Source organism: Nannospalax galili, unplaced genomic scaffold, assembly GCF_000622305.1.
Source record: "Nannospalax galili isolate Female #2095 unplaced genomic scaffold, S.galili_v1.0 scaffold66, whole genome shotgun sequence".
NCBI classification, from domain to species: domain Eukaryota; kingdom Metazoa; phylum Chordata; class Mammalia; order Rodentia; family Spalacidae; genus Nannospalax; species Nannospalax galili.
The window spans coordinates 3,409,650-3,426,996 of NW_008356058.1; the positions used below are offsets into that span (position 1 = coordinate 3,409,650).

At 41.9% G+C, this 17,347-nt stretch overlaps 1 protein-coding gene across 2 annotated transcripts in view; it reads left to right on the forward strand.

Annotated features, from left to right (window-relative positions):
• Positions 1-943: 943 nt before the first annotated feature.
• Jam3 (junctional adhesion molecule 3) overlaps positions 944-17,347 on the forward strand; it is an 87,975-nt gene continuing 71,571 nt past the window's right edge. Inside the window, exon 1 of one of the 2 annotated variants that reach the window (XM_008854179.3) lies at positions 944-1,089. In XM_008854179.3, coding sequence (XP_008852401.1) covers positions 1,014-1,089 — 76 coding nt within the window. In that variant the 5' untranslated portion in view covers positions 944-1,013. The remainder of the gene's footprint in view (positions 1,090-17,347) is intronic. The other variant, XM_029556694.1, reaches the window with a different exon arrangement.

Consider the following 17,347-nt stretch of genomic DNA (forward strand, 5'->3'; position numbering starts at 1 on the left):
AGAAGAGTATTAGAAAGAACCATCTTATGCAAACACAAACAGAAAATCCAGCAGGAGAAAGAAAGCATTGGTTTCTAAGCACTGTATTCTGTCCACAACCAGACACTCTCTCGCATTCCCCAAGTAACCAGAATGGTTTCTTCGGTTAGGTAAATATGACTGCACATGTGACCAGATGGGAAAAAATGGAGCAAGAAAAAACTCAGTGGGCTTAAGCAAAATTCCTCTCAACTCCACTTGAGTTTGTATTTGATGCAGGGAGAAGGGGCCATCATTATAAAATAACTTTTACACGCATTTACTTATGACTTAGACACATAGTGACCTGAAATGGAAGGAAAGTTTAGGAACCAAAAGAAACATAGAATCATAGTAGGCATGCGCACCTCCTGCCACATCATACACAGACTCACAGGGTATTTTTTCAAGTTAAAAGGTAATTCAGAGCAAAGCCCCCCGCCCCAACCCCATTGTGCAGGATAAACTATTGGGTAAGTCACCCATGCCTTAGTTCTACCATAGGAATGAATTACACGTATATAGTAACATATTCCTTTTTGTACCGCGTATGTCTTATTAATGTTTCAAGCAGAGTTCAGCACTTTCTCCTTTTATTGCCGAAGCAATCAGGTACTCTAGAGGAATGAAGGCATCGAGGTTTCCAAGATAACTAGGCCACATCCTTATTTGTAAAGTAACATGCATTTACCAAAATTTAATGGAACAATATTCCTTTGAACTGTAGTGATATTCTAGTTTTAGAAACATATACGGCCTCCCTCCCAGACATGCTTTTAAAACCTCCTCCCGCTAAGTTCCCTGAAAGAGTCTAGAGCATCAGTTGCACCCATAGCAACCAGACTCCAGCTTTCTCTGTTACCATGGGGCCGCCTCGGCCATGCCGGGTGGTCGCTATGGTAACTGGAGGCGGGTCGCAGGGTCCTGGCAGGCTGGGCGCATGCGCGCGGGACGGGTTCGCTACGCCGCGCGCTAGCCCCTCAGCTCCCCCCGACATGGCGCTGAGGCGGCGGCTCCGACTTCGGCTCTGCCCGCGGCTGTCGGACTTCCTTCTGCTGCTGCTTTTCAGGGGTGAGTTGGTGCTTCTGTGCCGGGGGAAAGTAGGGTCTGGGGCGATGGGAGCAGAGCGGGCTGCAGCGGCTTGAGCATGTCCAGGCGGAATAGCGGTCGCAGCTCCGGGACTCCGGGCCCCGAGGCTCAGCAGGAAGCCCGCGGGGGTCGGACCCGGGCCGGGGATGCGCGGCTACGGGCGGCGGGGTCGCCCCGGCGGGATCCGGGTCCGGCCTAAGCGGCCCTCGAGCCGATCCCGTGTGGGTCCCGACCGGCTGGTCCCGGGAGGTGGACACGGCCCTCTGGAAGCACCGCGGTAAGCCGCGCGGCGGGCTCGGGAACTTGCTAGAAAACTGCGGAGCAGCGTGGTGCCCAGGAGTCGAGGACCGCGAGCCGCGCTCGGGCCACCGGCGACGCAGAATTCCCGAGGCCTGTCCGGCTTCTTGGTCTCAGCCTCTGGGGATCTGCTGCGGTCAACAAAGGAACTGAACTGGACAAGGCCGGCCTTCCTTTAGCAGGGATGGAGCTGCACGAGGATGAGTGGGCACCTTTGTTGCATACTGGTGGAGGAGGAGACCTTTACCCCTACATAGCATCTGGGCCATTTTGATCCGGACACGCTGCTAAATTTATTGAAAGTTCTGTTCTTTCCTTTACGCGCTTTGGAATTCCCAGGAGACAGTATCTCCGTGGTCAGTTGGGCAGAAGTACTGTGAGCTCACTTTAGCGTTACTTTGTCTATAAATACCACGCGGCACTTTGAAACTATTATCTTATTTAGTCCCTAAAACAGCTGTGTGAAGTGGGTTTTATGAACTTATTTGCAGACTTTTTTTTCCCAAGTCTGCCTGCCGAATAAGTTGTGTCAAACTTGTTTAAAGCACTACCCCACATTAACAAGTAATCAGACCCGCACCTCTTTCCCTCTTGGGTCGTTTGTTCTTGACTTTGTTGTCACCCTTGATGTTTTCCCTAAAAATACAAATTTAAAACACCAAGCCACTGTTTGGGAGTGGGGGGTGGGCAGGCTTAGGAAAACAAAGCTTTTTTTGTGCTGGATGCTTATTCTAGGGAGGTGCTCAGAATGGTGGTAGTGAAAAGAGCAGGTTTAGCACCTAAGTGCTGGAAATAAGGACAAGCCTTAGTATACAGTGGGCCACTTTATGTTTTGCCTGAAAGTTATTTCCAGAACCAAATGCAGTTGGGAGATAGAGGTGACCAGAGACTGACCAGGAGACAAGAGTGTCAGGAATGTCCGACTCCCACTGTGTTGATCATGCTAACACTGTTCTATTCACAGACTGGAACAGCTCCTTATTGTTGAAGAGATTTGCTCACATACAAGTTTGCGGTTTTCATTGGAAAGAAAACATTTGGCAGTTGACTTCAGGGATGAATTTCAACTTCGTTATTTGTTAATAAAACTAGAAAATGCTAAGGATGTCATATACCCTTTAGCCTCTGATTTTGCCCTCCTTGAGGGACTGATTTTGTGGGATTCTTGCTAGTAAGGGGTGAAATACACCTGTAGTACATAAGAAAATAAAAATTTGCAAACCAGGACTAGTGACAGATGAAGGTGGTAGGTAGATGCAGTAATCCTCTATGGTTTTCTTTATTAAAGTAAGAAGTTCTGTTTCCATCATTTGGTTTATAGCTTAAGTGTTCCTTAAAACTTTGTTCTTGGGGTTGGAGAGATGGCTTCAGGATTAAAAGTGCATACTGCTTTTGTAGAGAACCCAAGGTCAATACTTAGCACCCAAATTGGGTGACTCACCCAACTCTAGGGGATTGGATGCCCTCAGCCTCTCTGGACTCTGGTGGCGCTTGCACTCACACCGCCCTCCCCTACACAAAAATAAATGCTTTTTAAGAAACCTGTATTCTTAACAGGTCATAAAAACTGTGCCCCTTTACATTTTTAGGATTATGCTATGTAGGAATTGTTGTTGTTATTCAGTGTTTTCATTAAAATAATGCTACTTCCAGCAAGGTTTGGTGACTTAGCACTCTGGAGGCTTAGGTTGGAGAATCACCTTGAGTTTGAAGCTATCAAGGGATACAGTGAGTTCCAGGTTAGCCTGTGCTATGTGAGACCCTGCCTCAAAACAGCAGCAAAAACAAATTATGAGTTCCATGCTGGTGGCACATGCCTGTAATCCCAGCGTTCAAGATCGCTGCCAGTTCAAGGCCAGCTAAGGGCTATATAGTGAGACCCTATTTCCAAAATTAAAAAAAAGGAGTTTCTAACATAATAGTAAACATTTCTTTAGTAATCACCCCTTGCTGGGATCTATTACCAGAATTTAATATGAATTAGTTGATTTAATTTTGATAAGTCTTAAGAGTTTGCTATTATTTTGCTTATTTTGTGTATGACGAAACACAAATATGCAGAGATAAAATAACTTGCTCCAGGTGATTTCTCAAGCATCTTAAATTTAGAAATCTCCAATTTGTGTTAATTCAGTCTTTGATTACTTGTTTATTCTGACAATGGAAATTCTTATTATGACTCAGTTTAATCAAATTATCAAGCATTGAAAGCTATGTCATTTGTATATAAAATGTTGCTTAGTGGAATTGATGACAGGTGTGATTCAGCTTTTCAAATGTTATGCCACATGCCTTTTTTGAATGATTATGTAGTAATCACTGTAGCTTTCCAAATCTTTTGATGTACTAGAGTGAAGCCTTCATTTAGGATTAAAACAATAACAGTTTATATTCTTGAGTAAGACAGTTTGTGTACTGAAATGTAACAACCTAAAACACAAAATTTCCAGGAAATTTTTGACCAAATATTCAAATTCTTCCATTTGTTGTGTCTTCTGAAACATGTTTTAGAGTGGTCTGTATTGATTAATTGATTGAGGAACTGGGGATTGAACTCAGGCCCTTCTCTGGAGATGTATTTCCAGTTCTTTTAAGGTATTTTAATTCATCTTGATTATTGTATGTGTAGTTTGTCTTTTTTTTTTTTTTTCCAGAGCTGAGGACCAAACCCAGGGCCTTGAGCTTGCTAGGCAAGCGCTCTACCACTGAGCTAAATCCCCAACCCCCGTATGTATATTTTAAGAAAAACAAAAAAACTCCTTTTCCCCAGACATGAAATGCTTCAAATCATCTGCTCACTTCCAGATGACTTATTTGTGGTCATTTATTCTTGGGTGCTACAGGCCAAAGAGACTGAATGGGTGGTTGCTAGAGATCTTAGTCATTAAATTATTGCACAGTTACACCCAGACAGAATTAATAGTCGCCTAACTCCTAACCTCTATGGAACTTTCTCTTAAGCTAGCTCCAACCAATAGGTTTAAATCAGTTCTTTTGAAAGAAACTGGACTTTCACCAAGCATGTTTTCTGAAGCTAATGGATATAATACATTTACCAACAGCTGTTAGAGATGTGATATTAACAGATTCCTTTGCCATAAATTCTTTGAATTTTTTCAAAGCACAAGTGGAGTAAAAGAAAGGAAAATATGTGTGAGGTTAGAATGTACAGTCTGCTGAGAGCATCCTGATCATGAAGTCAGATCTCTTTTAACATGTGTTTAGAATCACTTCTGGGAATATGATGATGTTAGGGTTGGATGTACATTTTAAATCTTTGCATGTGCCCTCTGAATTCTAGTAGAATATGCAAATCTCTTCACTAGAGTATAAAGAGTTCCTGAAACAAAGTTTAAGTAAGCACGTTCTTTTACACTCAATTTAGCAAGGACTGTATCTACTATATGGAGGCTTAAGCATACATTTATTGCCTCTTTGTTCCTTGCCATGGAACACAGTAGTCTCTCTGAGCTTTAGTCCTGTTTCTGATGCTCTTGGAGGCAGTGGGTTTTCATGCTGTGGTGTTTGTGGGTTTCTTTGCTTTTAAGTAGTATCTGTTATATGTATACATTTCCCATGACTAGTAATGTGTATGGCAGGAGTTGCAGTGCTGCTTTTGCTGAAAAAAAAAAAAATCAAGGTATAAGGAAAATTAGGACTGTGTAAACATCTTTCTTTATGTCTTACTGCTTTAAGAATTTATTTTTATTTTTTGTGTGTGCATGTTTGTGTCTGCTTACCTTTATGTGCACCCAGTGTGTACAGGTGCCTATGGAGGTCAGAGCCCCTGGAGCTGGAGTTCAGGTGATTGTGAGTCTCCCAGTGTGCATGCTGGGACCTGGACCTGAGTCTTCTGCTAGAGTAGCAGATGTTCTTGAGTGGTCTCTCCAGCTACTTTGTCTTCTTTCATTTTCAGACTATCCCAAGACTTCTGTGGTTTGCCTCCTTTTCTATAATTACTGCTAAAATTAAATTCTTCCCATCACATCAGCTGTGTCTGAAAACCTCAGCTCATAACAGTCTGTCCTATTTTTAAATAAGCATATATCTTAGTCTGTCGTTCAGCTCATTACAACAAACTTTAAAAATTAAATAAAAAAAAATTATGTCCCAGGCATGGTGGCTCACACTTTTGATTCTAGCACTCATGAGGCAGAGGCAGGTGGATCTCTGTGAGATAGAGGCTACCCTGGTCTAAATAGTGAGTTCCAGGCCAGCTGGGGCTAAAGTGAGACCCTGTCTCAAAAAACAAAACAAAGCAAAATACATAAATAAAATTTTATGTGTATGAGTTTTTTTGCCTGAATGTATGTAAGTGCACCACATGTGGAGACCAGAAGGAGTCAGATCCCCTATAACTGGCATTACAGATGGTTGTTAGGTTCCCTGTGGGTGCTGAGAACCAACCCAGGTCCTCTGCAAGAGCAGCCAGTACTTTTAAACACTGAGCCATCCCTCTGGCCCCACAAGGAACATTTTTAATTGTGTTATATCAGGCACTACTTCCTGTGGTAAGGGTACAAAATGAATAAAGTGCCCCATCCCTTGAAGAGCCTTGGTGTCTGTATGACCACTCATACTAGGCTTTGGGTGGTGTGTGTGAGTACATATTCACAAGGATGTTGAATTTCCCTGGGAGCAGAAGCTGACCCAGAGCAGAGATGACTCCAGTGAGTAATGCTTGTCTATCTTTGTCACTTGAAAGCCAGTTAACATTTCTTAACTGTTCTATGAGTCATTTTTGCTATCTCTTATCTTAGTTCAGTAGCCCTAGGAACTTTTGGAAAATCCCAGTTTTTACTATGGTAGTTGTTGTGGAAGAAAGTGGTATTTTCTTGACTTGGTTTAATTTTTTTTTAAAAAAACCTGTCTTCCATCTACTTTCTGTAGCTACAGGGTTAAGAAGAAAGACCTGGAGAAATGCTTTGATACAACTTAAAGGGCACAGGCTCAGTACTAAATTTCTATATTTTATGATTACAGTTCCACAAAACATAAGGGGAAAAAAACCTGGAAGAAAATAAAAGAAAATGATCCAAAATGTTGATAGGTTCTGTTTCTGATTTTTTTATTTTTTTATTTTTTGTATAATGAAAAAACCATGTTTTGGTTTCTCATAGATACAATAGTAGACTCTTAGATTTGACATTAGTAAAGGGAGAAAACTTAATCTGTTTAATTAAATGCATGTGGTTTGTGCCTTTTTCTGATTTCTTCAGGCAGCCACATGGGTTGAAGGAGGACTGTCCTTGGAGTTCAGTTGTTTGCTCATGTATTCTTTGTGACTCGTTGAGAGATTGTCACTGGCTTTTGGTAGAACAGCTGTGACATCTTCAGCAAATGGCTAAGGGGAAAACTGAAAGAGCAGCTGAGAGGGCCCCCCCCCCCCGCGGTCCCCATTTACTATGCACAAAGAAAAGAACTGTTTTGGCTGCCACACCTCTTCAGAACTACTCAATATTTGAGCACTGCTCTGTGCCAGCCACAAAGCTCCTGAGGATGTTTCTCTTAGTTGATAAGATATTAGGTCAAATTGACTTCCATGGAAAACGGACTCTGATATTTCCTTTTTTTTTTTTTTTTTTTTTTTTTTTTTTTTTTTCCTTGTATTTTTCTATTTTTTTTTTTTTTTTTTTTTTGTCTTTTTTTGAGACAGGGTCTCCTTGTAGCCCCAGCTGTCCTGGAACTCACTATGTAGACCAGGCTGGCCTTGAACTACAAAGATCCGCCTGCCCCTGCCTCCCAAGTGCTGGGATTAAAGGCATGCACTACCACGCCTGGCTCTGATAGTTCTTAAAGACAGCTGTCAGCTGATGTCCCCCATTACTTCTGTGTGCCCAGTGTAGACTTCCTTGTTTGGGTGACTTTCTCTAATGTAAATACTTAATGTCTTTAGAATGATGTGCAGCTGTCTGGAGGTTTACAGAGAACATAGCAAGTCCCCAGACAGCTGCTTCTTTTTTTCTGGTCATGGTTTTCACTAAAGCATTTCTTTCTTTTTAAGTTAGGGTAGTGTAACCCAGACTTGCCTAGAACTCGTGTGTGTGTGTGTGTGTGTGTGTGTGTGTGTGTGTGTGTGTGTGTGTGTAGGTAGGCTAGAGGTTGATGTCAGATGACTTCCTTACTTGTTTGCTGGCATGTATGTAAGTGCACTGCATGCTTGGTTGGTGTCCACAGAGGCCACAGATGGTTGTGAACCACCCTGTGAGTGCTGAGAATCAAAACTGGTCCCCTGTAAGAACAGCAAGTGCTCTAGCTGCTGAGCCGTATCTCCAGCCAGACCTTATTTTTTGAGACAGAGTCTCTCATTGAACCTGGAACTTGCCAGATTCTGCTAGACTGCATTGACAGCAAGCCCCAGGGATCCTCCTGTCACTGCCTCTCCAGCACCAGGATTACAACATGTGCTGCTTTTATGTGGGTTCTAGGGGCCAAAATCAAGTCTTCATGCTTGCATAGCAAGGACTTTACTGACTAAGCTAGCATCTTAGCCCCTAGCCTGGAACTTTTGATCTTTTTGCCTCAGCCTTCTGTCTACTGGGATTACAGGCATGTGCCACCACATCGGGCATTTTTAGGGACAATTTTGATTTGTTTAAATGTAGATTTAGGTGACTAGAGATTTTGAAAGAGAGACAAGTATAGGAACTAGTATGATACAAGGGATGTACTTGTACTTGGGAGTGTGTGTTATGTGTTGAGAATGGATTATCATGATAAATAATAATAGCTACTGAAAGCTGTATGTCAAGCATTGCACTGATTGCTTTATCTGGTATCATAGTGAGTTCAGGCTCTTACAACAAAGCTCTATAAACTGAGTGCCTTAAACCGTAGACATTCGTTTCTCATTGTTCTGGAGTCTAGGGTGTCTATGATCAAGGTGGTGGCAGATTCAGTTCCTAGTGAGGCTTCCTTACCTTGTAGATGACTGCTGCATTTTCACATGGTGGAGGAAGAGAGAGCTCTGATACCCCTTCTTACAAGGGTCACTAATCCCATGATGGGGCTCTGTCCTACTGTCATAACCCCATCTAAACCTAATTACATTTCAAAGGCTATACCTCATACCATTGTATTAGGGTTTTGGGTTTCAATGTGAATTTTAGGGAGACACAAACATTCATTCTGTATTACCTGAGGCTTTTTTTTTCCCCCATAGGGTCTCCCTGTAGCCCCAGCTGAACAGGAACTTGGTGTGTAGACCAGGCTGGCCTTGATCTCAACAGGAGATCTCCACTTGTCTCTGCTGTCTGAGTGCTGGGATTACAGGTGTGTACCATTATGCCCCACTTTCCTGAGCTGTCTTAATTGGTGTTGAACAGTCAGTTCTTTCGCAGTTACTGATTTTGTAGGCATTGAATTTTTTATTTATTATGGCCCAAGGTCACAATAAATAAAAAAGCCATACCCTGAAGTTAGACATCTGTATCACCCCCTTCAAGGCTCGGGGAACAATTTGTAAGAGAAGGCAAAAAGAAAGAGCCTGAGGAGGGGTAGAGTGATATGGAACACTGCCTTTCAGGCATGACTTAGCCATTGCACCCTTGAACCATTTGTGTGTGTGTGTGTACAAATGGTATGTATTCAGTGATGTTTTGTATTTAGTCTTCATGTGACTCTTCATATCTGTCTGCATCATGGTTCTCATCTTGGCTTGTGAGGGCCACAGGGCTGATCCACTAGCTGTGATTTACAGTGATTAACACAGGGTCACAGTGAGAGAACTGAATTCAAGATGCTTGTGAACAGAAAGAATGAGGGTAAAGATGTGGGTCCAGAGTAAGGATCCAGACAGGCTTCCTAGCCCACAGAACCTGAGGCCCAAGCAAGGCCCCAGAGGATTCATCTAAGGGAGAATCTAAGGCACTGTAGTAAAGGACATGATTAGCACACCAAGTGTAGTCTCCTGGTCTCATGGCAGTTGCTAGCCTGGAACCAGGGATAAGCATTTAGAAGGTCTTTCTGAACACCTGCAAGCAACATTCGCTAATGAAAATGGAGACAAGTTCTTTCTTGGAAGAGTGTGCTCCAGAAGACCACTTTGTCCCAGGACCAGTCAGGTCCTTTCTAAGGTCTCTGAGATAGCAGCCCAGGAGCAACTAAGACTCTCAAAGCTGACAAGGCACAGAGTAGAATGACAAGGTAACACTACATGAAACAAGTCTTGTGCAGTGATTAGACTTGTCAAAATTCCATCATAGAGAGGGGAGGAGCTCATGAGGCCTTGCCCCTTCAGAGGACTAGTTGCTGGGGGAGGTGTTGCTCTCAATGTCCCACTTCTCTGTGAGGAGCTATAGATAGTTAATGGTTGCTGGGGGATGGGGGAATAGATATTGAGATTGTCTTCAGGGGTGTAGCCACTGGTAAATTGCCTGTGCTCCTGTAAATAACCCCTCACCCATGTTCCTGTAAGTAATCCCAATTAAAACCGTTATTTCACCTCTTTAAAAACCACAGGAGCCAGATTCTCCATCACAGAGACTATTAACAAATAGCTAGGCTGTAAAACACTTTAAATGCTAGACTAAGAAATTTGGACTTTACCATAGAAAGTGAGGAAGTTCATTTTTCACTTGGAAGTAGGAATATAGCAAAAGAAGTCAAGATTGTAGAGGAAAGACCACTTTGGAAGTTCTTATCAATAGCTTTAATTTAGTAGCATTCTGTCTCTTGATGCTAAACTAGGTTTTGCTTGTATACTATTCCCTTCCCCCTTAGCTATGGGGAATATGTTCCAAGACATCTAGTGGATTCTTGAAACTGGATAGACCTGAACCCTGTATGCCCTATTTTTTCCTTTATATAATACACAGACCTGATGCCTTTCCCCTCTTAACTAAGCCTTTATCATGTACTGTGACTGAAACATTTGCAGTTTGAAGACAGCAAAATATAATGAATTTCTTTTTCTGTCACAATTTTGCAGTTAAGATTCTTACCATATATCTTTAAAACTTGAGATGACTTTTTTCTTTGCTTTTTTAAAAAAATGTTTTATTATTATTATTTTTAATGTGTGTGAGTATATTGCGTGCATGTATGTGAGTGCACCCGTATCGTGCAATGCTGCGGAGGTCAGAAGAGGGCTTCGGATTCCCCTGGAATTGGAGTTAAGGACGGTTCATAGCTGCCTTGTGGGTGCTGGGAATTGAACCTGGGTCCTCTGCGAGAGTAGTCAGTACTCTTAACCACTGAGCCATCTCTCCAGCCCCTTTCTTTGCTTTTTAAGTCAAGAAATTTTCATTTCAAAGTAGCACTGTCTCTTTAATCCAGCACTTGGGAGGCAGAGGCAGGCAGATAACTGTGAGTTTGAGGCCAGCCTGGTCTACATAGTAAGTTCCAGGCCAGCTAGGGCTACAGGGAGTCCCTGTCTCACCCCCCGCCACCAAAAAGTCAAAGTAGCACTGTCTGGCTTCTCTGTGGCATGTCTAATTGCCAGCCTTGGCAATTGGGACCATTATGTAAAATGAAGGTTACTTGGACACAATGTGATATTGTGATAGTTGATCTGGTAGTCAAGATGCAGCATTTACAGCATAGATCTGATAGACAAAGGGATGATTCATATCCTAGGCAGGACTGAGCAGGATGGAATGGGATTTCATCTCCATATTCACAATGACACACAATTCAAACTTAGGAACTGCTATTTCTGAAATTTTGTATTTAATATTCCAGACTGGTTGACCCTAGGTAACTAAAACTGCAGATAGTGGGGGCTCTCTATCTGAAAAAACATGCCTTTTAAAATATTTATGTATTTTTATTTTATGTATATGAGTGTTATGCCTGCATGTGTGTAAGTACACCTGTGATGTGCAACGCCATGGAGGACAGAAGAGTGCCTTGGATCCCCTGGAATTGGAGTTATTGATGGTTGTTAGCTGTCATGTGGGTACTGGGGTTTGAACCCAGGTCTTCTGTAAGAATAACCAGTGCTCTTAACTGCTAAGCCATCTTTCCAGCCCCAAATACACCTATTTTAATCTTATTCTTGAAACACACAGTTCCTGTACATAATTTTAGGTTGTCAGTCATTTTGTCTGAGAGCTTGGGTCATATCCATCTCCTCTGGGCCCTCCATTTGTGAAGTCTGCACTTGTGTCTGCTGTCTTTTCTAGGTTTTCTATCTTTCCCCAGCTACATTAAAGCATTAAAGATCCTTTTTTCCTTTTCTGTTTTAGTTTGCTACTTGTTATATTTTGTAATTTATATCTGTTTAAATACTTTTTTATTTTCGTTATTCTTTCCTTTTATGGCATTGATCAAATGTTTTAGTTACTCTGTCCTCCAAGATTGCTAATTTTTTCTGTCATAAATTTATTTTCTTGCCTCTGAGAGGTATTCTGAGTTCTTTCATCTTTGTTTTACAACTTCCAATCTTACCTATTATTGAACCAATGCATGGGGGGACTTTCCGCTACTGGTTATATTGTTCATTTAAAAATTTTTTACTTGATTTTTCTTGCCACTTTTTGCCTAAGTTTTCCATTTCTTTGAAAAAAATTAGGCCGGACCCAGTGACACATGACTGAACCTTGACACCCAGGAGATTGATGCAGGAGGGTCTTGAGTTTGAGCCCAGTTTAGGCTACAGAGTGAAAGCCTGTCTCAATCAACAAGCAAAAAATTTAAACATTTTATGTATGACTATTCTATATTGCATATTTCATATTTCAAATCTCTAAAGTCTTATGCATCTAAGTCTACTATTTCTTGTTTCTTATGACTTTTACATATTATGGTTTGTGTCTTTACTTATAAGAAACGTGGTTAATTGTGAAAACTAGGCCCAACTCAAGGATACTTTCTTTTGAGAACTTGCTTCCACCCAGTGCCAGGCTTCCGCTTTCTGGGATGGCTGTTGTCCCTTGCAGGATCCCTGGAATGATTTGAACATGTAGGTGCTGCTTCCCTGCATCCTTTTGGCTTAGGGCCCCTGAAATGTTAAATTGAGCTTTTGCCCTTAGTGCTCCCCACCCTGCTTTCTGGTCAGCCCAAGCTATTTTGTTCTTTCCTTTTACTATTCTCCCACTGCCTGTTTAGTCCAGAAGTGCAGTAATAGCTGTAGTTTATGGACTGGCTGTTGGAGTGCACTGTATTTCTGGAATCTGTTTTATTAGTTTCCCTTTTTAATTAACAGAAGAGCCATACATCTTTCTCTAAATGTTTATGCTATGACAGCAATGTTTTTGTTATTCAAATATACTTTAAAAATTTGCTATTTATTTCAGAGTACATACCTCCTGGAATTTCTGGTATCCTAGGGAGAGACTGCAGAGAATCGCTGCTTTAAGGTTGGGATTCTATCATTTTAATGATACACCTAGTCTTACAATTTTAATCTCTGACCTTCATCTGTCATCTGAGATATAGCAACTTAAAATCTGGAGAATTACAGCTATCCAACAGCAGATAGTCACCTGAAATTGTAGCCACTACAGTAATAGCTGAAAGTGAAGTGGCATGTTCAGAGGCATGGGACACAGGTAACACTGAGCTTTTCAGCTGACGTCCAAGATCCCGTTTGTACAGGATGAAGTGCTGACTTACTGAAAGGACAGAAGTCACCTACTGCTTCTCTGAGGGCTCTGTTGTTCATGTCCAGACACCTTCCCAGGTGATGGAAGGAACTCTGCACTGTAGTATGGATTCTTTTCCAGCTTTGCATGATTCTTATTTTGGATCTCAGGGAAATAATACTGGTTTTAGTCCGTATTATTTGAAAATAATTTAAACCTCACCTTTCTTACACTGTCACTAAAATGTGAGTCTTTCTTTTTGTCATTAGATAACTTTTATAAACTTTTATTTTTATTTTTTATTACTTTTATTTTATGTTTATGAGTGTATTGCCTGCATGTGGTAAGTGCTCCTGTGTCGTGCAATGCCTGCGAAGGTCAGAAGAGGGTGTTAAATCCCCTAGGACTAGAGCTATGCATGGTTGTTAGCTGCCATGTGGGTGCTGGGAATCAAACCCAGTTCCTCTGTAAGAGCAGTCAGTGCTCTTACTGAACCATCTCTCCAGCCCTAGATAACTAACTTTTAACTGCATGAATCTTATAGCTAAAAGAGTGATTTTTTTATGCGTGTAACAAAAATTTTAACTGATTAATTGTACTGGTCTATTGATGTTTTACAATTGCATTTGAGAGCTTTAGAAACTATTGAACAGAAAACTCTTCTTCCTCTAGATGTTTAGATGTGTTCTGGAGCTAGGAAACTTGATTTGAGACTGGAAAAGTATGTCTGTTAGAGACTCAGCATTGTTAACCCCCTCATTTAAATCTCTTGTATTACTAGGTCTTTTCTGTTTGTTTGTTTGTTTGAGACAGGATCTCCCTGTAGCCCTAGCCAGCCTGGAACTCACTAGGTAGACCAGGCTGGCCTTGATCTCACAGAGATCCGCCTGTGTCTACACCTCCTGAGTGCTAGGATTAAAGCTATGTGCCACCATGCCTGGCTTTCTTAAAAATAATAATAATTAAAAAAAAAATCTAACATACTAATCAAGAATGAAAACCCAACTAATTACTTATGCCATTTTTTTCTTCATGGTAAATAAACACAGGAACTATTGAAACACAAGATCTAGTAAGATCTTTATTTTATGTGGATGAGTGTGTTGCCTGCATATATGTAAGTGCACCTGTGTTGTGCAAAGCCCATGGAGGTCAGAAGAGGATGTTGGATTCTCCTAGAACTGGAGTTACAGATGGTTGTTAGCTACCATGTTGTTCCTGGGAATTGAACCTGGGTCTTCTGCAAGAGCAGCCAGTGCTCTTAACTACTGAGCCATCTCTCAAGCCCTAGTATGTTATTTTTAAAAAATATTTTTACTTGTGTGTGTGTGTGTGTGTGTGTCTGTCTGTCTGTCTGTCTTGTCTGTCTGTACATGTGGGTCAGGATGTCTGTAGAGTTCAGAGGCATCAGATCCCCTGGAGGGGGAGTTATAGGCTGTTGTGAGCCACCTCACATGGGTGCTGGAAATCAAACTCAGATCCTCTGGAAGAGCAGTATGTACTCTTAACTGCTAAGCTATCTCTCCAGCCCCATGTGGGGCTAGGCAATGCCTGAGTTAAGCAGTTTGAAAGGAGGAAGGATTTATTTTTGCCATGTTCTCAGGACTTTCAGTCCATCATGACATGGAAGGTGAAGTAGAGTAGTGAAGCTTACATCATGGTGGCCAGGCAGCATAGCTAGACAGGGAGGGAGGGAAAGGAGGAGAAGGAGGGAGAGATTGAGATTGATTGTCTGGAAAAGTACTCCAGACAGACCCACTATTGTGCTTTACTAAGCTCCTAAGTGCTTAACTACCTTATCAGCAGATAGCAAATTTTGTCCTTTTCTAAATTACCATTTAAGTTGTCTGGTTTTAAAGAGTGAGTTTGGAACCTTAGCTGTGAATCTGTGGAACAGTTATTCAGAACAGCTATTTCAGTGTCTTTTATTTGCCAGGCAATGTTTTAGACCTTGAGGGAACACAAGATTTTGTTTTGAACACTCGATAAGAAAAGATGAAAATTATAGTCTCTTGCCTCCAAAAATATTTTTAAGTACATAATGTTGATTTAAATTGAAAAAGTAGGACTGCAGCTGGAGAGATGGCTCAGAGGTAAGAGCACTGACCACTCTTTCAGAGGACCTGGTTCAATCCCCAACATCCACATGGTGGCTATGAACCATCCTTAACTCCAGTTCTAGGTGAATCTGATGCCCTCTTCTGACTTCTGAAGCATTGTATGACACAGTGCACTCACATACATGCAGACAGTACACTCATACACATAAAATAAAAATAATAAAAGAAAGAAAAAGTAGGACCAGGTAGATGGCTTATGGGTAATGGTGTGTGCTGCCAAGTCTGACAATTTAAGTTCAGTTCCTGGGGCCCACATAGTAGAGTGAGAGAACTGACCCTTCAGATTTTTTCCCTGACCTCCACAGGCACACTTTGCCCCATAAAAACATATTTGTAATAAAAATGATTTTTAAATTGGGGCAGGAAAGATGGCTCACCAGCTAAGAGTGCATGCTGCTTTTGCAGAAGACCTGAGTTTGGTTCCCTGTACCCACATCATAACTGCCTGTAACTCAGCTCCAGGTGATCTGGCCTCTGCAGGCACCCACACACATGTGGTAGACACATAGACACATACACATAAAAATTAAATTGAAAAAGTGTGCATGTAATTTTAAAGAGGTAATTCCATGACTTCTCAGTGTTTTACCACGTTGACCCAGCCCAGGAGATGAGCAGCGTTAAGCCACACAATAAACACAAAATGCAGGGATAAAATTTTGCTGGACTTTGCTCTCTGTCTACCTTTGTCATCCATTTATGACAGACCCCTCTCCCACCCCCACCCCCCAATTAGACACTGGTGTTGAAAGAATGTTTTGTAGCATTGGATGAGGGGTGTGGACCTCACTGAAGCCAAAACCAATATCATCTCCTCTGTTACCCTGTGGCTAATGCCCCACATGCTGTTTGAAAATTACAGCAAGCTATTCCTCAGAGTGAGTTCAGGGTCAGGTAACTTTTAAGGAGGTGTTTTGTGTTTTGTTCTCTCTTGCATTCACATGTTTTACTTTCTGTGCTTTTCTTGGCAAGTACGTTTGCTCTGTGCGAAGTAAATAAGAGCTGTTAAAACTTCAGCTGCTTCTATTCTTATGTGTGACAGAACCTTGTAGCTCACACCTTTTAAAAACTCTTAAAGAGACTTCGAGGAAGAAAATTAGCTCAGATTTGAAGATACTGCTTTTTAAAATTTTTTTTCTTTATTGTTGAGAATTTCATACAACTATATAATGAAACATGATCATATCCATCCCTTTTTCTGTTTTTCCCCTCCAATGTCCTTAACTTCCCCCTGCCCTAGTTTTGGTTTTCTGTTGCTGTGATAAAACATTGACCAAAAGCAACTTGGAAGAGGAAAGGTTTTATTTGGCTTAGAGGTTACAGAATGTCATCTAGGGAAGTCAAGGGAGGAACTCTATATGGGAAGCAGAGACCACAAAGAAATGTTGCTTATTGGGTTGGTTCCTGTGGCTGGCTTGCTCTGCTGCCTTTCTTATATAGCCCAGGCCCACCTGCCTAGCAGATGGCACCATCCACAGGGGTCTAGGCCCTTCTATATCAATTAACAATCAAGAAAATGCCCCGTGGACATGCCCACAGGCGAATCTGATGGAGGAAGTTCCTCATTTGAGATTCCCTCTTCTCAGGTAGGTCAAGTTGACAACTAGTAGCTTTCATAACTCCCAGTAAAGCCCCGTTCAAGTTTCATGTCCTCTTTTTCCTCTTTTATTGATAACCTGATGTTGCTAAAATTCAGTCTGGGGCAGGGAGGCATAAAAAGTTTCTCTCCCCTCCTCCCTTGGTTACAACAACAAACCAAGGTGTGATTTTACTAAACTGCAGTATGGGAAACTGGTGAGTTTATGGGGCTTACTTACAGAGCAGTGGGTGAGGGTTTACTTATAGGAATGTGAGTGTTCCTCGCCTAAGGCTGCACTGGAAAGTCTTCATCCAAACATGGATGGTAGTAGCCACATAAAATGGCAAGGGAGCCTCCCTAGGCTTCTCTTAACCCCTCCCCTAGACCATGTACAGCTAGGACCAACTGGTTGGTTGGGAAGTGTGGCTGGACTCTAAAGTGAAGGTCCTGTGATTCTCCCTGCCCCTCCTTTCTTGAGAGGCATGACAGTTACCAAGGTCAGCTGTGATGATCCTAGGCAAGCACAGCCGTGCTTGGGAAGATGGCATCTGTCTATAGACTTCCTGTTGGAGGACAGTGCTTTATAACACCAGCTAAATCCACTCAGTGCTGCCTATGTATGTATGGGTGTAGGGTCATCCACTGGAGCATAGGAAATCTACCAGTGGCCACACATTAAAAAAAGAATGATTTTCCCTCCCCAGCAGCTATCAACTGCC